The 21,675-nt window shown below is 47.2% G+C and overlaps 1 protein-coding gene across 2 annotated transcripts in view; it reads right to left on the bottom strand.

Moving 5' to 3' along the window:
- FARP2 (FERM, ARH/RhoGEF and pleckstrin domain protein 2) overlaps nt 1–21,675 on the bottom strand; it is a 1,696,743-nt gene that overhangs the window by 802,896 nt on the left and 872,172 nt on the right. For both annotated transcript variants that reach the window (XM_078665691.1, XM_078665692.1), the window contains exon 10: nt 2,333–2,496. In XM_078665691.1, coding sequence (XP_078521817.1) covers nt 2,333–2,496 — 164 coding nt within the window. The remainder of the gene's footprint in view (nt 1–2,332; nt 2,497–21,675) is intronic.

Below are 21,675 nucleotides of genomic sequence, written 5' to 3' on the forward strand. Positions count from 1 at the left end.
AGCCTCTCCAGACCATTTGCTGCTTTCAGCAACTGGTCCCCACTGGTTCTACCCCCCACTTTGAGCGGGGGAAAAGGCGGGACAAACAAGTGAGGAAGAGAGGTGTGCCCACCTCTGCCAACTCCACCCCTAAGGTAGGGGAGTTGAGGTGAAGCCAACCTCGAGTCTCCGCCATCTTGAGGATGGGGAGACCCAGCCAACCAGGGACAGGCTCCTGCCACCCTCCCACTGGAGAGTGACAGAATAGGGGGTATATTCACCCCAGGGAAGGGCCCCATAGGTCCCTGCCCTTTACCTACCTCTAACGCCCCTAAATTTAGAATTTAGGGGCACCCTGAACCTTTCTTCCTCAGATCCAGCAACCACAAGAAAAAGAAGAGAAGAAGAAGGACGAGAAGCTATGCAGAGATAACAAGAGGACAACGCCCACTGACTTGGCCCCAGCCCTACATGCCTGTCTCCCCTTGAAACTGCTCCTGCAAAACCCTGGCGCGCCCAGCAACCTCAAGGACCCTGCAGGACCTGCCTGCCGTCACTTTCCAAGCTGTTTTCCCGTGAACACCGGACGTGTTTGAACTGCAGCTTCCGGTGCCAGCCAGGAACCAAGAATCCAGCCCACACTGCACCCACCAAACCCAGCCTGAGCTCGAGTGGGAGAATACCACGAGGAGGTGCCCTGGCGACCCTGACCCTAGATCCGGCGACCCCTGACCTGCCTCAAGCCTCCAGGCGGCGTCTGCAGCCTCAATCCAGAGGATCTCCCGTACCGTGACCAGAGAGGGTAAGAAAATCCAACGTCCAAAGGCACCCCTGCACCCGACACCCCACGGTCTTGTGTGCCCAACCCAGCGGTGCCTAACCATCTCTCAACATCCCAACTTACCCCTCAAAGTGGTAGTCGCTCAAGGAAGATCCTCGTCCCCGAGCCTGAGGTGTTTCTTTGTCCCAGAGAATCTCCATTGAAATCAACAGTGCACCCGACCTCAAAACAGCACCCTGCACCTGCCCGCCCTAGCGCCACTGAGGGTGCACCTTTTGTGCTAACTTGGTCGCCAACTTGCCCTGAGCTAAAACCTAGGAGCTTTGCTCCCACAGCCCCATGGCCTGCTTGCCAGCAGCCACCAACCGGAGTCCCCCTATCCTCCATAGGATAACAAGGAGCCTCAACACTCTGCACCCGGCCGCCCAAGTGCCGTTGAGTGTGCAACAACAGTGCATCACTGACCCTGGGCGACCCCCGAGTCTAACCCCAGAACCCTAATTTCAAAGACCGATTACCTACCTGGAAACCAATAACCTCTTTTTCCTCATGGAATAACATTGACACTTTTTCTCCCAAAAAGTTTCTACGTGTCGACTTTTGAAAACTAAGAATATTCCTTAAAAACCAACCGAATAACCAGAACACATTTTCTCAACTGTTTTCAGAAAATGTCCCAAGTGCTGAATCTAGGTAGCCAGCACTGAGTAAGAAAAAGTATTGTTAACATAACTTACCTGCTAAGTGAATTTCCTCCCATAGGATAACATTGGTGATTCTATGTAAAGAGGGTTACTAAGGGTCAACTTTTGAATTGCAATAATATTCTTTAAAAATCGTACCTCTAACTAAAACGCATTTAATCACCTGTTTTCAGAAAATGTCCCAGTGCTGAATCTAGGATCCAGCCCTGTGTTAGCAAAAGTAATCTGAAGAGTAATTAACTGCATTTTACTTAAAAAGCCCATTCATTCGAATGTACTATACCTGCAAAGTGTTGGAAACTGCTTACTTAAAACTGTAACCAAAACCAGTACAAGTTATACTACAATTTTGAACTGTGTTCACACAAGTAATTTACTACTGCAAAGTATTTTTAAGCTTACCTGTGCCAGGTTCGCTTGGTTCTAGAAATAAAACAAAAGTCTATTTTTTATACATAACAATTGGCCTAGAATTCAGTTCTTGAGTGTGTGAATTAATTTGCTGACTGAGTGTGTACATCAAATGCTTAACACTGTCCTCTGATACTGCCTTACTGCTCGACCTAGCTACGACTTTGGAGAGTAAGGTTCTATCTAACTTAACCTCTTCCAAACCTCTGAAGACTCTTGGACTCTATACACACTGTACCTCACTTTGGTGCAGTATATATAGAGTCAGTGTCTTACAGTGAGGACCTAATTAACAACTACTGAATTTCAGACTAGCATATAAGCAAGGACATTTTGAACAAAGATATGCCTGGCGTGGTTAGCTCACTTTAAGGGACGGATAAAAGTGTGCTGACGTATTGCCGTCTCAACAATCTATGAAAGCTCAGACCTTAGGTAGGCCATATGAAAGTCATACCTATATCTGAAAGAAGAACCTCTACTGAATAGTACAGGCTTGGGTTTTGGCTTGGGCTGGTCCAGGAGCCTGAAAAATGTATGGTACTCCACACAGATCTTCCAGAAGTTCTTGCACTGATCCCTGTTGCCCAAAAGGAATTCCAGCGTGTCCTGGTACGGACCCTAAGGGTTAGAAACACAACCTCAGAAAAGGACAGAAGAGAAAAAGAAAACCAGAGAGAAAAAGAAATCCAGGTCAACTGGTGCCAAACACATCATCTGATTTAAGTATTAAAATTCCAAGACACACTCCTTTGGTATGTGTATCCACTTTGAGCATAATTATATCCATATAAAGATTTTTTTGTGTACAAAGACTAGTGTGCACTGCACTCAACAGACTCCAGTGCTTGATTTGTTATTGCATCAACTCATCAATGTGCCCCTTAAGAGCCGCAGAATTATGAATGCATTATACAGACAATGTTAAAACGAATTCGAAAAATAAAGTACATTTTAATAAACATACTGACACCACAATGACAAAAAATCCAATTACAGGAACAGAGCAATTGAGTTTTAAAGTTTAAATAGAAGCAGCCCCAAAATGCACAAAGCACCAATGATAGTCAATGTTCGCAGTAGACTGGGACCTAAGTGCAATTTGAGGCCAACCATGAGGGAGTGCAGGTCAGATAACCCAACCAGGTTATCCTGGAAAAAGGCTTAACTCCTGACATCTTTTAAAATCTCAACCAATCACAGGAGTTTCCCCCCCTAGGGTCTGAGGAGAGACTCACAGAGAGTCAAGCAGAGGTCAACAGCAGGTTCCAGTCCACGTCCATCTGCAAGTTGCCAGCTGGGTTCTTCCAGGAAAAAAGCCTTGTGCAGCTTATGGTCTCCTTTTACCACAAAGGAGATCAGCCAACTGACCCTTGGAGTCCACTGTGTCCTGGGTCCAAGAGGGAGTCAGTCCAGTCCTTCAGGGCTCTTCTCAAGTTACAGAAAGCAGGTGCAATTTTTTTGAAGAGGGTGCCTGGGGATTTCACATTTATACCTGGCACTACCTATTAGGTTGGGGTAACTACTGCCTCAATGGGGTCAAAGTTCGTATGCGTTGACCCACCCACCTTTGCAGTATTTTCTGTTTCCCTCATTGCAAACCGGCCCAAAATGTAATGTGTAAGGCCAAATCCAAGGTGGCAACACACAACCCAAGACCATACAGCCCATGCATCAACGTTCGCTATGGGGTCTCTCTTCTGTACAGGGTCATTTTCCTTGCGGTTCATGTTCTGTGTGTCGCCACACTGCACCCGCTAAAGAAATTGTGTTCTCTGACACATTCACATGGCGCATTACGAAACACACAAATTGCAATACAACACAATGCATTTATATGATCACATGCCCTTGCCAACTTAGGTATATAGGCATGACGATGAGAACCGCCAAGACCCGGATCACAGAGCACAAAAGCAACATCCGGTGCCAACGGACGACAACTAGAATGTGTGCACACTTCAAGGAACGTGACCACTCCCCAGATACCATCAAATAGGTGATACTCGAATCTCATCTGTGCATCACCGCGAGGTCACTGTTCAAGATTGAACAAAGATGGATACACTGCTTATCTATTGACAAACATGGACTTAATGATGATATTCTTTGGGCACAATTAAGTTAAGTACCTATCCATCATTTTTGCGCTGGTGGTAATAGGGACACCTATGGAAACAATCATGAATGCAGCCACTGCCCTAAAGAAATGTGCATTAATTTTGTCCGGAGGAACATTCATGGACAGGGCATAGCAGATCTTGGTACAGAGAATGGCCAAACATAAAACAGTGCATTTGGTCAACATCATGCCATTTTTAGCTCCAGCAAAGCCCATTAGAACAAGGTACTTACCTTCAAGAATGCTTTTTTCTTTTTTGGGGAGGGAATGGTATATAGAGTGAACTCAACCCAAAGGTATGGGATCGCTTTACATGAGCACCAGTTGTGTTACAGCAGGACACATTCGATTTGTCCTTCACAGGGACATTAAGTGATGTGCCCAGAATCACAGGATGCTGAGAGTCCCTTCCTACACTTGAACAAGGTTTCCCAGCTTTGAGGTTGACTGCTCTAGCCGTTAGGCCACATCCTTCTCCCCTTTCTGGTAGATTCTCTAACCCACAGATTCCTCACCTTTGGAATATCAAAGGTGACATACTGGATCCAAAAGATTTTTCAGCATTACCCATGTGTGCCAATAGGTGGTTCCATGCTGAACCTGCTCCATCCCAGATGTGATGTTTGGATCAACATTTAGGCATCACCCAAGTATACTTACATCAGTTTCTTTCCAGACACTGTCTGCAGCCTGAGACACAGAGCCGAAAAACCAACTGTTCGAGCCAGTGTGTACCGCGCTAATTTGGATCATTTTTTAAAGAAAAGTTTCACGGTCTCTCTTCCTCTTTCAAGAGATGAGGGGGGGCAAAGGACATTGGAAAAGAGATGGACTGTCCGACTTGAAAGAGAGTCAAAACTTTCGGAGAAAGGCCTCTCTAGTCCTCTTCACCAGTTTGTCTGGAACGAGGGCAGGGTAGGGCAGGTGGGCTGATACAAGCTTAAAGCTCACTCACGTGACAAGCATAGGTTATTGGATGAGAATGGCTATATTCAGGATTAGTAAACAGATGACAGCTGTGTAACAACTCAAAGGGGTTCACAAAAGCAAAGTAAGGACCAAATTACGATCCAACTGTGGTTCCACAAAGGGTTTAGGAGGAAACATGGTTCAAATCTTCGAGAAATTGCATCACAGCAGGTGATTTGAACAAGGACCTTTGGTCCGGTAAACTAAAAAAATTAAAAACAGCAGACACATAACCTTTACCCAGGCTCACTGCAAGTTTTTGCCAAAAAGAAAACGAACAGCAAGACATCCTACAGTTTGGCCCAAAAAATGGGTTTGTATCACAGATGACACACTAGGCCACAAATTGTCCTAGCGCCCAAGGAACACACATTGTACAAGGACGCGTATCTACAAGGATGACATCCACTACTTCTGGAGGGATACTAGATGTAGTTCACTGCTGTCACTTAATATCAATGTGTGGAGTTGTAGATTGTGCAAGCTTGGGTGCAGGACCCTCTCCTGCAGCCACAACAGAAGATCATCGTGAAGCAGCAGCCTGATGAGAGGACAGATGCTCATGGCGTGTTATGATTTTTACATTTTTCTTACCTAAACTGGAGTTAGCACGATGACTTGTGCCTGGTCATTCCTGATCTTCTTCCGTACCGGGGGGGAGGGGGGGGGGGAGGAGTCTCATGCTCCACTGCAGGCAGAATGTGTCTCTGATAGAAAGTGAGCAGTCTTGGGAAATTCAGTGTTTCAAGTGATGATGTTGCACATTCTTGGCAGTGGCAAAAAGATCGAGTCAGGGTTCTCCCCGTTCCTGGAGGATGCCATGCAACACCTCTGGGTGTGCTTTTGATGCACTAAGCATTGCTAGTAGAGTTTGTCCACTCTGGCGTAAATGTATATTTCTAATGTAAAAGACACTCAGAAAAAGTACAGAAAGATTAACCATCCTGCCAGGTGGTGCACAATCAGGGAAATGCCCTGACAATGTAGCCAGTTCCGGGAAATGCCCCGACAATTCAGCCATCCAGAGGCACAGGGTCTACAAATCCACCACACCCTGCTTATGCAATACCACATGATGGTGGTGTTGTCCATGACCCTGAACCAACATCCTCTTCATGGATAGCAGGAAAGCTTTCAATGTGTAGCAAATGCACCCCAAATCCAAATAATTGATGTGGAGACAGGTCTCTGCAAAAGACTGGAGTTCTCGGATCTCCAACGCTTCCAGATGACCTCCCCAGCCAAGCAGAGATGCCTCAGTCACTACTGTCAACTTCTCTGGGTGAGGTAGGGCCACAGCAGTGAGCTGCCACCACTGTAGGTATTTTGAAGTCTCCTCTGATGCTAGAATGGAATCTGACTGGTCTGCTTGGTGATGGACTAGTTGAGACTTCAGATTCTATAGCAGAGCCAGCATGTGCCATCTGGTATGATCGATGAGCAGAAAGCAAGAGGACAATAGGATAGGTAACCTCAGAACCACCGTCACTGAGACCCAACTGAGGCGGAAGCATCAGGCTAATGGCCTGAATGTCCTTGACTCGTTGATCCGGAGGAAAGGTCTGAAAACGCACCATATTAAGTATGGCCCAGAGGAAGGGAAACCTCTGCGAAGGAGTCAGATGTGACTTTAACATATTGATCGTGAACCCCAACAATGTAAGGAGGTTGGCTGTCATCTGGAGATGGTCTACGGCTGACTGTGGTAAGCCTATCTTGAACAGCCAGTTGTCAGGGTAGGGGAAGATTGGTGCCCCAGACAGTATGCTGCAACTACCATCGTTTGAAATGGAGCACAGCAAGCTGAAAATGCTCGTGGCTCACCTTGAACCAAAGGTAGTGTCTGCAGGATGGGAACATGGAAATCTAAAGCTACCATCCAGTCTTCTAGATCCAAGGCAGATAGGACCTAGGCCAGTGTGAGCATCATGAATTTGTCCTTCCGCAAGAAAATATTTAGATATTGAAGATCTAAAACAGGACAAAGTCCTTCACCTTCTTCTTTGGCACCAGGAAATACCAGGAGTAATATCCAGTTCTGATCTCAGAGACTCAAACTCTCTCCTTGGATCCTTTGTCCAAAGGAGCCTGAACTCTCCAAACACCACCCTGATCTGGGTGGGAGATACAGCAAGTCAGAAAGGAAAGGCAGAGTGTAGCCCTATTAGACAATATGTATGACCCATCTGTCAGATGCATGGCTTGCCAACTAAGGAGAAAATTACAGATTATGCCTCCTACTGGGTGGTTGGGTGCTGCTAACGGAAAATTAGAGCATCTTAGAGGCTGATAGCAGGTGGGCTAGGGATTAGTTGGTTCATCACCCCATAGAGCCCCGATGATGTCTTCTGGATCTCCTACCTGAAAGGGAATGGGCTCTTGCTGTTGGGGTGGTGGTCCTTGACGCTGCTTGTAAAAGAAACACCTAGTTATGCCTCAAAAAAGAGAACTTTGGGGTATACTGGCTGGCAGGTGTAAAGAAGCTGAGGATATAATTTTTTTTTGGAGGCCAGGGTAGGGCTAGTCAGCAAAAGGCAAAACCTCTTAAAAGGTGTATCCATGAGTGACATGTTAATGTCACCAATAAAGACTATCTCCTTCACGTGCGGCTCCAGAGCACCACACTACTTGCAATCGATCTGCCTCAACAATTGGTCGTGCCCAATCCTGACTGTATAACATACTTGGCTGTATCCTGGACATCTTGATGGTCAAAGCGAAGTTGGTGTGCAATTCTTCTAGGACTACAGGCAAGACGCCTGTGACCATGTCCCACAACACAAGGAAGTACCTACCCGGCAAACAGCTGCCACTGACTGATCTAAGGTCAAGACTAGGTGATGAAAATATAATCTTTAAACTGCAGCAGTTCTTTTTGAATCTCCATCTGTGGAAGATGAGTTGCAATAAAATAATTGGGCTTAACCTACTAGTAGACACCTGCACTATAAGGCTCTAAGGAGTAGGGTGGTGTCAGGAAGGCAGGGTCACTTGGGACGGGTTTGTAGTATTGTGCCACTTGTCTGTTCACTGGTGGGCAGGAGCAGGGTCTAGCCCAAGGGCACATGAGGGTTTCAGTCAGGGCTTCACTGAACAGCAGTTAACATTTGAATAAGGTCCATCCAGGTTGTAAATTGTCTAAGAGCATAATAGTTTTCATCTGAACAGAAGGTAACTGCAAGTCTAGAACTTCAGGCACTTACCTGATGACTACAGCAAATAAGGCTCACTCGTCAGTGGAAGAGCCATGGGTAGAACCCAGTCAGGTACCACAGGAAATGTCCAATAGACTAGACTCTTGTATGTTCAGGTAAAAATAGTCCTCATCAATTCTTGGAGGAAATTCATCTCTACCATCAACATCATTACCATTATCACCAAATGCTGCCCGCTACAAAAAGTTGTTGGAGCACTGGAGGGAAGCTTCTAGACAAAGGTGTCAAGAGTGTAGAGGGGCTGGACTCATGGGCACAGTGGCTGGAAGTGACTTTAGCCAAGGTTGGAATGGCTTTGGTTTGGAGTTGGACAGAGCAATGGGATCGTTGGCATTGGGGTTGGCAAAGACACATTAGGATTTGGATTGGATAGTGAACACAGGCATGGAGTTTGCTCCAAAATCAGAGAAGAACCCAAAGCATGTTCAGGAGGCAGAAATGACAGAGTGGGCTAGCCGGAGGTAAACAGAGTGGAGGCCTCCGATGATCTGTTGTGCCTGAAGATGTGCCAAAGGGAGCCGGCAGGGTGCTGAAGATTGGAAGATTGGCCTCTTTAATAACACTTCAATATGTTGTGGCCCTGCCGACTGCCCCAGAAATGTGAGTGCATCGGAATAAGCTGCAGTCTTGGCTCCTCAGTTGGGGAACCACAAGTGAGATTGAAGGGCACCTTGTTGTCCTTATGACTTCTGAGAGGGTGACAGCCCGCTTGGACTTCTTGTGCTTCTTTACCAGAAGATGCGGGCCATGAAGTTGACATTTTGCAGGTACACCCTCTAAAATTGGAACGGGTCCACGATATCCATTTTGATCTGTAGTGGGTCTTATGCGAATTTCTGGTTTTTGGCGATGTACAGCTTGGCCTCAAGTTCCTGGATCACCTTCTAGTGCATCAGGAAACACTACTCATTCTACTTAGAGCTGTAGCCTGTATCCAAACACCAGGGATGCATTTTGTGGAAATCTGTCACAGATAGCTGCTTGTGAAAGTACCTACAGGGCTTAAACCCCATAGTTTTAGGAGGAGACCTACCTAAAAAAGATTGTGAGAGAAAAGACCTCTCAGCTGAAAAGGGAAAGTTAGGAGCTAGCTTAGGATCCACGTATGAAGGCACAGAAAGAAAGGAACTACATCAGTATGCTTGAATGGCACTGATATGTAGCTGCAGCTCCAGATGTCTGCATACTAGTCTGCTGGGACAATGTTGAATCAAGATCCAGTCAGGGCCTGGGATATTCTTAAGTTGAGGAATCTGCAGTTAGAAGTATCCATCAGAAAGAGCTGGCTATCAAATGTGTTTAGTTATGTGCGGTTGTTTTAGTGGAACACAACACATATTGAGTCAAACCTATTCCTCCTTGTAGGTGGAATAATAATAATAAAAAATAGTTTTATACATCACGACCAGTAGCGAGTTCAAATATTGGCACCAACCCTCTAAGTGGATAGGGTGGTGGTGTTTATCTGAACCCCCACGATTAGGTGGTCCACTAAATATAACAAGTGGTTTTCAGACATGGTTGCGGTCAGTAGGTTTACAACGATTTCAGGATGGGGTCCCACTAGGGGCCTTACGGCAATCAAACCAGGCAGTCTTAGAAAGCTCTTACTGAGTTTCGGAGTTATTTGCACTTATTAGATCAGCAACATTTTGAGAGCGGGCCCTATTAGGGGTTCTACGGTAATTGAACTGCAGTAACCACCATGCTGAGAATGATTCCGGAGAGGGATCCTTTAGAGTCTTGATGGCAGTTTGAAAATCGGGACCTTCCGTCGCCTAAAATGATTATGAAGTAACTATGCGACTTCCGTAAAGCGGGAGCTGGGCTAATTCTGACAGGTGTTTATAATTAGCAATGATGCTGGTACTATTTAAACAAAATCCAACGGTGGTGATGGACGGAGCATTGACAATACAAACACTCACCCCCAGTCAACTGATCAGGGTTTAATCCATCACCGTTCTTTAGCTCACTCAGCCACCCCAGTTCAGACATGGCCATATGCAAATCAGTCTGACCCTGTGCCTCATGGGAACAGTCCAGCCCGAACTGCCAAGCCATGTCTTCCCTTGACCGGAATCAAGCTTCCCAGGACCGGTTTCTGGCATTACAGCCGTCTTCAGCCGGGCTTGCTTGACTCCAGTGGCAAAGTGAGCAAGGGACTCACGTCTGAGCATACCCTGCCAACTTAGGGCGAACAAAGAAAATCCAACGGTGGTGATGGACGGAGCATTGACAATACAAACACTCACCCCCAGTCAACTGATCAGGGTTTAATCCATCACCGTTCTTTAGCTCACTCAGCCACCCCAGTTCAGACATGGCCATATGCAAATCAGTCTGACCCTGTGCCTCATGGGAACAGTCCAGCCCGAACTGCCAAGCCATGTCTTCCCTTGACCGGAATCAAGCTTCCCAGGACCGGTTTCTGGCATTACAGCCGTCTTCAGCCGGGCTTGCTTGACTCCAGTGGCAAAGTGAGCAAGGGACTCACGTCTGAGCATACCCTGCCAACTTAGGGCGAACAAAGAAAATCCAACGGTGGTGATGGACGGAGCATTGACAATACAAACACTCACCCCCAGTCAACTGATCAGGGTTTAATCCATCACCGTTCTTTAGCTCACTCAGCCACCCCAGTTCAGACATGGCCATATGCAAATCAGTCTGGCCCTGTGCCTCATGGGAACAGTCCAGCCCGAACTGCCAAGCCATGTCTTCCCTTGACCGGAATCAAGCTTCCCAGGACCGGTTTCTGGCATTACAGCCGTCTTCAGCCGGGCTTGCTTGACTCCAGTGGCAAAGTGAGCAAGGGACTCGCGTCTGAGCATACCCTGCCAACTTAGGGCGAACAAAGAAAATCCAACGGTGGTGATGGACGGAGCATTGACAATACAAACACTCACCCCCAGTCAACTGATCAGGGTTTAATCCATCACCGTTCTTTAGCTCACTCAGCCACCCCAGTTCAGACATGGCCATATGCAAATCAGTCTGACCCTGTGCCTCATGGGAACAGTCCAGCCCGAACTGCCAAGCCATGTCTTCCCTTGACCGGAATCAAGCTTCCCAGGACCGGTTTCTGGCATTACAGCCGTCTTCAGCCGGGCTTGCTTGACTCCAGTGGCAAAGTGAGCAAGGGACTCACGTCTGAGCATACCCTGCCAACTTAGGGCGAACAAAGAAAATCCAACGGTGGTGATGGACGGAGCATTGACAATACAAACACTCACCCCCAGTCAACTGATCAGGGTTTAATCCATCACCGTTCTTTAGCTCACTCAGCCACCCCAGTTCAGACATGGCCATATGCAAATCATTCTGACCCTGTGCCTCATGGGAACAGCCCAGCCCGAACTGCCAAGCCATGTCTTCCCTTGACCGGAATCAAGCTTCCCAGGACCGGTTTCTGGCATTACAGCCGTCTTCAGCCGGGCTTGCTTGACTCCAGTGGCAAAGTGAGCAAGGGACTCACGTCTGAGCATACCCTGCCAACTTAGGGCGAACAAAGAAAATCCAACGGTGGTGATGGACGGAGCATTGACAATACAAACATTTAAACACCAGCACCGAATGGGGGTTTACTTTGCCGCAACACAGGACGAGACGTTACTTGCACTTCTGCCCGCTAAAAGGTATGTTGGTGTGCGGCAATCACTGCGAGAGAGAAATGTAGGCTTGACGAAGGATAAAGTGCTGATATCAATAGGGACCCAATATTATATTTGCCCACATGAGGTTGGGGCTTGATTGTATTTTTTCTGCATTTAAGGTGTTCCGTATCTGGAAAAGGAAACTTTGGGTTCGATTTAATAGGCGATACCCAACGAGGGATATGCGTTATCAACTTCCCGTATAATCGACACAACAATATTGTGGGACTGCACACGTGCCGAATAGACATTCATTCAGGTAATAAACTAAGTTTGTGTTACCTCGATGTAGTGGTTAGATCAATGAACAGAAACTAAGAATTTTGTAAAGATTAGTTTTAAAAAAAATACATTTTAATATTTTTTAGACTTGCCATAATTAAACAGAGATGGAAGTTTGAACCCAATAATAAGGCTGCTAACGATTTGAAGGGGCGTGCGAAGTTGGAGGATAAACACCCAAACTATTGGACAGGCCGACCTAGGAAGCCTTACCCATAAGCTTCACATAGGATTATAAACAGGTAATTGCAGCTTGTTTTGTTGTGCATAAAGATCAAGGGAAAGATCCTGGTTGTGCAGACTATAGATAATTCTGTGTCCAACCATATTTTAGAAGGACATTTTGCAGCCACCTGGAAGGATCCTAGGCAGCATTTGATCCTAGGAGAGAAATCTTGGAGGTATGTTGTGGGGTTAGTGGAGTACCCCAGAATAAGATATTATGGACGACAGGATGATTTGATCTTTTCTCCACTAAGGAGGGCTCCGCTGTTTTATGAGCCAGTTTGTGAAGCAATTCGCTCACTGAGGTATGGAAGTGGGCTGAGTTATTATTGAGACATGGGTGATGTTTAGTGACAAATAGAACGAATCTCTGAACGGTTGTGGATATAATCACTGTAGATTATTGTGTTTTGTTGCAGAAATTGTAACAGTGGGTTTTTATTATGGGGTTTTCATTAAGACAAAAATGTTTTTAAAAAAAAGAAAAAAGCATATGACACTAAGTTGAAATCTCATAATGTCTCTTTCTATGATGTTTTTTAATAATTATATAATTGCTTTGGGATTCTTAATGTCATTTATTCTTATCGTGTTTTTACCATTTTTTTACACTGACTAAGAAGTAAATTTGAATATTTTCTTATAATTGTGAGTTTCAATTGCGATGTGTTTATACTTATAACTGTGGGGGTTTACTATTTTGGCACTGGTGTGGATGTAATGTTGAATGGAAACGTTTAATGGTGGTTGTTAGTGACATTAGTTCCAAGGGAATTTTCATTTCACAAGACCGGAACAACATGACTCACGATAATCGACCACAGGTCAGCAACAACAGGGAATGTACAACCATACATCCTATAAGAGGCCTATGGACTGAGGCACAGTGAAATAGACCCAGAACCAATAGACTGTAGCAGAGTCAAGAGACCCAAGCAATGGAGAAAAGACAGGGGATGGTGGATGGGAGGGAAGAAGGACATGAGTAAGCCCCATACTAGAAGGACCAGGGTGTAGGAGTGTAGAAGGACACATGAACCTACCACCCAATCACGATAATGGGTGGAGAAATAACAGATAAAACAGAATGAGCCATCTTGCCCAGGAGGGAGGTGAAAGAGGGCCCCCGGCAGGAAGACAATAGCCACCTGAAAGGAGACAAGTGAGTAAAACCCAACCTGAAAAGGTCCTCGGAGAGGGGAGGAAGTTAAGGAATCTGTGGCTAGACTGTGTCTCGACCAGATATATCGTTACCGAAGGTAAGTAACTTGTTTATCTGATAGAGACATCTAGCTGCAGATTCCTTAACTTAGAATAGATACCAAAGCCATACCCCATTGGAGGAGGGGCTGCGACAGAAACCGACCAAGTTAAAAAGAGAACTTAGTCGTAAACAAGTTGACCAAAACACAGTGGGGACAGCAATGCCAGCTTGGCCGACATCAGACAAGTAAGCTCTGCAAGGAGCAGATAATCAAGGAGAGGCAAAGACACCACAATCCGTCAAGGGACATTATGAAACTTCTCTCTCGTCCAGACAGGGATGAAAGGAAGCACAGAACCAGAATGGTAGTGCTGAAACTGAGAGAGTCCAGAAACGTTTGCAAAAGAAGGTGAACTGAGCACAGGATCCGATGGATCCAAAAGAGATAAAGGCCCAGAGAAGGGTCTAGAGTCAGAGCATACAGGCTGAGCATGCACAACAGTGGATACACAAACAATGACATGTGAGGGGGACAGATGTCACCATGACGAGAATATATCGAAACATGCCTACCAGGTGATACATGTATGAGGACAGGAGTACACATGAGCAGACAGTGTGTCCTGTGAAAACCACACCACATATATGTAATGCCCAATGCAATGTAGCGTTAACAGCACAGATACGTCAGCAGAGAGAGAGAGAGAGAGAGAGAAAGAGAGAGAGAGAGAGAGAGAGAGGCGCATCACCAGGTTGTCAACCAGCCAACTGGCGAAGGGGACCCGGAAAGCCGGACACACACACAGAAGGCTTGCTCCCATGAGAAAGCGAGATAGAGAGAGAGAGAGAGAGAGAGAGAGAGAGAGAGAGAGAGAGAGAGAGAGAGAGAGAGAGAGAGAGAGAGAGAGAGAGAGAGAGAAAGCGAGAGAGAAAGCGAGAGAGAGAGAGAGAAAGCGAGAGAGAGAGAAAGCGAGAGAAAGCGAGAGAGAGAAAGCGAGAGAAAGCGAGAAAGCGAGAGAAAGAGACAGAGACAGAGAGACAGAGAGACAGAGAGACAGAGAGACAGAGAGACAGAGAGACAGAGAGACAGAGAGACAGAGAGACAGAGAGACAGAGAGAGAGAGACAGAGAGAGAGAGAGAGAGAGAGAAAGCGAGAGAGAAAGCGAGAGAGAGAGAGAGAAAGCGAGAGAGAGAGAAAGCGAGAGAAAGCGAGAGAGAGAGAAAGCGAGAGAAAGCGAGAAAGCGAGAGAAAGAGACAGAGACAGAGACAGAGAGACAGAGAGACAGAGAAGAGAGACAGAGAGACAGAGAGACAGAGAGAGAGAGAGAGAGAGAGAGAGAGAGAGAGAGAGAGAGAGAGAGAGAGAGAGAGAGAGAGAGAGAGAGGAGAGAGAGAGAGAGAGAGAGAGAGAGAGAGAGAGAGAGAGGAGAGGGGGGGGGGGGGTCGGGGCAAAATGCCTCAAATATAGCAGCAAGGAAAACCCTAGTATGCCTGACCTCTTGTTGTGTGTAGATAGCAAAACAGATATACATATAGACATGTACACAGCTATGAAAACATTGAAAAGGGATCGAAGAGCATGCTCTAGAGAAAGAAGGGCACACCATAGGTACCAACAGTACCGGTGAGCAGCACAGCAGGACAGGACAATGTCCAGACATTCACCACGAGCAAGTTGAATTATGGGTAATGAAGTTCATTCAACACAGAAGTAATTAGTGAGAGAATTTGGACGACCTGCATGGCGGAAAAATCACGTAGTTAGCCAATAGGGAGGCAGTATGGAAACGGGTTAAAAGTGAAGGGCGGATACCTTGTTCGTTTGAATGAAAATGAGGAAGTGAGATTTTAAAACACTACGCAGCCGGTATGTGAAGCATTATGAGGGACATGTAAATTAAAGGGTACACATTGAGCTATTGATTTTGTAATGCCATAAGAAGTAGTAGTAAATAGCAGTGAATGTATCAACAGATGTATTACAAATGAGAAGTCAAATGAGGCCAATGAGGGATGGTTATAGCATATTGAATCTTATGTTGCACATTGCACGTAAAATGTGGGTTGGTACTGACTGAAGAGGGATAGACGGAAGAAAGGAATGCTTTACATACGGTTTGGTAGGAAGTACAGACAGGTGACTGTTGGAGAAGAACAGGGTGAATAAAACAACAAAGTTCGATCATGATTTTACTAGAAGGTATTGGCGCGCCATGTGGGAAGTGGGATACGAGTCACGATGTTGAAATAGGGGCTTATTTGTTTATGGTGCTTGATGTGGTACATATTGTTGGTTGAGAGCAAACTGCATATAATCTAGGGAAGGCACAACATGATGTTAAATGTTAATTGGTGTTGTTTCATTGTTCATTTACAGTGACCCCCCGACGAAGGGCGTTCACAGCCTGAAATGCACTGGGTGTTTTTATTGAACAAACGCTGCTTCAAATGAACTGTGCATTAATCGTGTTCTTTTGAGAGGTCTGGATGGACACAGGTTGAACATTTGAAACTTGAAAAATGGCATTCCATATTCCACGTGTGGATTCGAAATACTGTTGAAGAATAAAAGAGAGAAAGTTGAAAATGATGGATTAAAAGAGGATCGCGATAAAAAATTGTTATAAACATAAAAATTGGCATACATGATTGCCATGTTAAGCTGTGCGATTGGTTGGGGTGAGACGTCGCCCCACTCTCAAATGTTGTTCACCAAGTCCGGTGCCATTTGGGCTTGGCACCATTCCAGTCTGCACGCATCCTTGGAATTACGTTTGGACAAGTTGGAGAAATGTTATATAAGAAGGTGTGCATCCTATTCTTTCAATTGAATATTCAGACACGTAAGGTGACATCAGCTACCTGTCGGAGAGGAACCCAGGTCCCCCGCGTGACACACGGGGAGACTGACCACCACACGAACGAGGAATGAGTTAGTACTACATGTACATAGATCAACAAGACATTGTATAGAGATCCATATACAAAGATAGCACAATGACAGTCAGTATCCTGAAGAGAGCATTTTTACTGACAACAGTAGCAGAAGCTCGGAGCAGAAAGTATCTGAACGCCTGCGCAGGAATGAGCAGAAGAACTTGAACCCCTACCTGGGAAGTGCACAGGAAAGTAGGGCACAAGGCAACGTACAGCATTGACATGTCTGGCAGGGACTCCACCGGCCATAGACAAAGACAAGACGGGGTCTGAGCCACGAGAAAAGACCAAAGCACTTCTCCACCCCAAAGGGTGGAGATTAGAAAACAGCAAATTCAGAGGTGCAAGGGATATTGCAGGCACCCCGTGGCAGTGGACATACTTGGGTATACCCACATGACGTGTCTGCATAGAACACGGAAGAACTGTGCCGGAATGGAACAGAACGACATGCCCCCAAGGCACACTTGCAGACGGCAATGACAGCCAACGTAGGCAAAAAGAGCACAGCGAAGCTAAAAGAACACACATGGGTGATCCAGTCGTGGCAGAAACCCAACAACTCCTCGAAGAAGTCAGCATCCACAGATGCAGGGGAGTACTACGGACCAACTGCAGACCAGAATGCATAAGCACTAGAATAAAGCGACGCCAACCTGTGAGCCGCACCAGGTGGAGGGAAGGAAGAGGGGGGTCCCACAATAGCAGGAAAAGAACACTGTCTGATCCGTAGGACAACCCCACCTAAGAAGACTTTGCAGGAGCCTACGAAGCTTCCCGGCAAGGAAGGACATCTATACAATAGCCAACGGATACCCAACATAGGGTAAGTCTCAGCCCCATAAGCAAGGGGGGCACCTCTTGAGACAAACTCATAGACAGAGGACCCGAAAAGAAAAACAGAACCAGCTGTCCAGCTGCACCACATAAGGGCAAAAGCGACGGAATAGCCGCACAAACCGCCTGGGAATTAACGTCATGACCCCATTGACGAATACCAGAACAAACAGAAACAACACTGCATATGAAAGTAAAAGTCAGCAGAAGGACTAAAAAATACAAAGTCATTGAAGCTGAGACATGAGACGGTGAACCGCTGAGTCATCATGAGTGTCAAAAAAAGGCAACCCCATCAAAGGGCAGATCCCTAAGACGTTCCTGAACATTTTCAGGGAAACTGCCATCACGCAGCCAAGCATGGTGGCGCAGAGCAACTGACCTGGCCATCACCCGACCCACAGAGTCAGTGGAGTCTATGGCTGATCTAACGGAATACTGTGCCATTTCCCGGCCATCATGCAACAGACGATCCAGGTCAGCACTGGGACCCTATGGAAGAGATGGAAGAAGATGCTCGACTGAGTCCCAAAGGGCAAAAGTAGCCCGTGCAAACATGCAAGACGTATTTAGAGCACAGAGGCCCGAAGTGATGGATGAAAAAATAGGACGGCCACACAACTCCAACCAGTGAGACTCCCTAGTGGGAGGAATCAGCGGGGGAGGAGAGGAAGGTAGCGAGGCTGAAGCTGCCTGGACTACCAGTCTTTGAGCCCTGTGATAGAGGAACAAACAGACAGGTTCATCTGGAGCTGGGCGATGATGATGTGCTGTAGTCCTATCCACAGGGTCCCCAGATGAGGGCAGCGCCCACGTCCCAATAAGGGTTACAAATAACGACCCGTCAGAAGGCAGCAAGGGCTCCACCTCAACGGCATCCTGGTGGAGTAGATTTAATAAAGGATCAGAAGGCAAAGAGACTGATGGAGGCTGCATGTGTAAAATATCTGCAGCCCTGCGAACAGCCCTCGCAAACGCCAAACTAGCCTCCGTGGCCATTTTGGGTGGTGACAATAAACCACCTGTAGGGGACGGTTGGAGGCTAACCCGTCCACCAGACAGTAGAGGCGCAGGAGCCAGAGTTCGCTCAAGGGACCATTGTCCTATGGGTACCTGCTACAAAGAGCACTGCAACAACCCTGGGTGCGGGGAACCCTCAGGGGCCACATCCTCTCCTAACAGAGGAACAGCCAGGGCCGGCACCAGCGTCGACCGACGTCGAGACAGCGTCATATCGACATCGATGACCACCGAAGGTGACTCGTCCACCCGGCGTCGGACCGGCGTCGACTCGACCTCCACCAAGAGGGGGAACTGCGGAGAAGAACGGTGTCGGCTCGGAGCCAAGCACCATGCTGTAGCCGCATCCAGCGTCCATGCAGGGAGCCTCACAGGACTATGCGGAGAAGTCACAGGAGGGCTTGACGTCCGACCTAGATGGCCCTCCGGGCCGTGTTCAGACGTTCCAGCGACTCCGGAACCAGAGTCAGAGCACTCGATCAGGACCGGGGGCGAACCCGCCGACGAAGACCCGACTTGAGTCCCCACCCCCTCTGTGGGGCCTGAAGGCACGCCAGGGAGAGGGGTTGACCCAAAGATGGACTAAAGATCCTGAGAATAGGCTTCCATCTGGCCTCGAGTTGCCCCAACACCAGGAAATGGTGGGTAGGAGGGGGGCCGACTCCTAGGCGTCCGGGTCCCGTAAAGACCGGAAGCAGCGGGCCCCGCCGTCACATTTATGTGAGGCCATCGGCCTCCGTGACTTGTGTTTGTGCTTAGCTGCGTCAGGCGAACAACGTCTGCGAGAACGACTCCGTGACCGGATACGAACACGAGCCCCAGCTTGAGATGGAGACCGGCGACGCTCAGACTCCGAACAGGACATCCGGGTGGTCAGCAACTTCATCCGACGCTCCCGCACAGACTTCAGCTTCAGCTTCAGCTGCCGGCAGGCATTGCACTCCTCGTAGCACCGAGGTGCTGCTGAGAAAAATTCTACGGATCCAGTCTGACGCCTGGGGATATTCTAAGTTAAGGGATCTGGGGCTAGATGTCTCTCAGATATAACATCAATAAAATGTTTTTTTGTGAGTAAGAAATCAGACCGGTAACTGTGCACTAACTCAAACAGAGGTGTCATAAAAAAAGGGAATACAAGATTCAAATTCCACTTAATGGAGTGGAAGAACTCAAGTAAAGAAAACCTCTTAGAAACTGCGTATCAGTGGTGTTTTAAATAAAAAGGAAAGGTTGGTCAGAAGGGCAAATAAGTGGAGTGTTACCAGGTAGCTTTTTACTGTAGCCACCACCATATCCTGCTGTTGAAGGATCAAAGCAAATCTCAAAGACATTAGACAGGCAAGATTTAAAAGGAGTAATGACTTCTGACTCACAATACTGAAAAAAGATGGTTTTGGTGGCAGGATTCTTGGCTGCCAAGATAATGTCTGTGATCACATCAGGAAGGAAAACATTTTTCATCTGGGACTGCTTATTCTTCACACATGCAGACACATCACCTGGAAAATGGGGTGATGGACCTGACCATGCAGCTGTGATACCTGGAGGCGAAGAGGCGTAACAAACTTGAGCCCCCCTGCAAAGTACATGGAGGGGGCACCCCATCCTCCGGAGCCACTCAGGAGCTCTCAGGTCAAGGGCACACCGCCAAAGCACAGGGCTGGAGAGGGCCCCCCCTTGCGCTCACCCCTCGGACAGCAGTTATCACAGGGGTTATTGTTACACCACTGGAGGTGGCTGAATGCTGAGTGACAAAAGATCAGTGAAACAGATCCGCCCGAACCAGTCTGGTGCGAGCAGAATCAGCAGAGCCTGATCGACCAGCACATTCTGTAGTGGTTTAGATAGAAGCATGATTGGCAGGAAAGTGTACAGCAGACTCAGAGAGCAGCTGAAATTGAAGGTCTGTCCACAGTGTGGCAATGAAAACCACTCAAGGAAACCCCAATCTAAAGGAGACTGCCTCTGTCATTTCAGGGTGTAGTTCCCATTCGTGTTCCTCCAAGGAGAGACAACTGAGGGCGCCTCCCAACATAGGGATCACAAACCCAAGCCACCCAATTTGTGGACATAATGGACCGTAGTGACGTTGGCTGCCCTTCAGCACACTATGTAACACATGCAGTTGAAGCAAGTTTATATGCAGGTTCTATTTTGACATGACGTAAAGGCCCCACACTGTCATGGCACCCAGGTGAACATACCAGCCTTGCGAGTGCACATCTATAACCACAGTAGCCTTAGCCTGGGAAGGTCTGAATGGGTGACCAGTTGACTTCTGTATGCACCAACTGGAATATCAGTACCTTGGTGACAAACTCTTTGCCTCCTCTGACATCACACCACAGGAGGTTTTTTAACGATCACCTGCATGAGGCGCAGACAAGGTGCACAAGGCCATGAGGCCTGGCAGGCGTTAGATCCACAGGACTGGCATTCAAGTTTGAGTCAGACACTCGAATCATAGCTCAAACATCCTCAATCCTCTGAGGAGGACGAAAGGTCTACATAAGGTTCGTGTTAAGTACCAACCCAATTAAGGCAGCCTCTGTGTTTGAGAAGGTGACACTTTTAGGCATTGATGGTAAAGCCCAAGTCATGGAGGAGAGTCATCAACCTGAGATGATCCTGGACCAATGCTGGGAAGAATGAATGAATGAATGATTACGTATTTGTATAGAGCATGGCTACCCGGAGGCATCCCAGCGCTTAGACCACGTTCATGCTCAAAGTCTAGGCAAACAAGAGGGTTTTCAACATCTTCCTGAACCTAAGATGGTTTACTTCCATTCTGAAGGAGTCTGGGAGATTATTCCAGAGTTTTGTGGCCTGTAAGGAGAAGCGTCGGCCGCCCATGCGCACTCTCCTTGTTTTGGGGACTGCCAGAAAGTTCTTGTTGTTAGATCTTAACTTCCGACCGGTATGATAAGGGCAGAACATAGATTGAATCAATGCCGGTCCTGTTTTATTAACTGCCTTATGGGCTGTGATCAAGGCTTTGAACTCAATTCTCTGTTGCACTGGTAGCCAGTGAAGCTGACGAAGTGCAGGTTTGGCAGAAGTCCTCCGTGAGACATTCAACAGCATCCGTGCTGCACAATTCTGCATGGTCTGAAGGATCTTAATTGTTCCCTGAGGAGTGCCCAAATATAGTGCGTTGGAATAATCTAAGCGCGACAGGATCAGCGCCTGCACTAAGATCCTCCTAGCTTCGAATGGAAGGAGCCTGATAATTTTCCTAAGTAGTCTAATGAGAGCATAGCATGTAGCTGCTACCTTCCGGGCCTGCACCGAGAAGTTAAGAGCTGGGTCCATCCAGACCCCCAGACTC

This window comes from Lissotriton helveticus, chromosome 11 (assembly GCF_964261635.1).
Source record: "Lissotriton helveticus chromosome 11, aLisHel1.1, whole genome shotgun sequence".
Classification (NCBI taxonomy): Eukaryota; Metazoa; Chordata; class Amphibia; order Caudata; family Salamandridae; genus Lissotriton; species Lissotriton helveticus.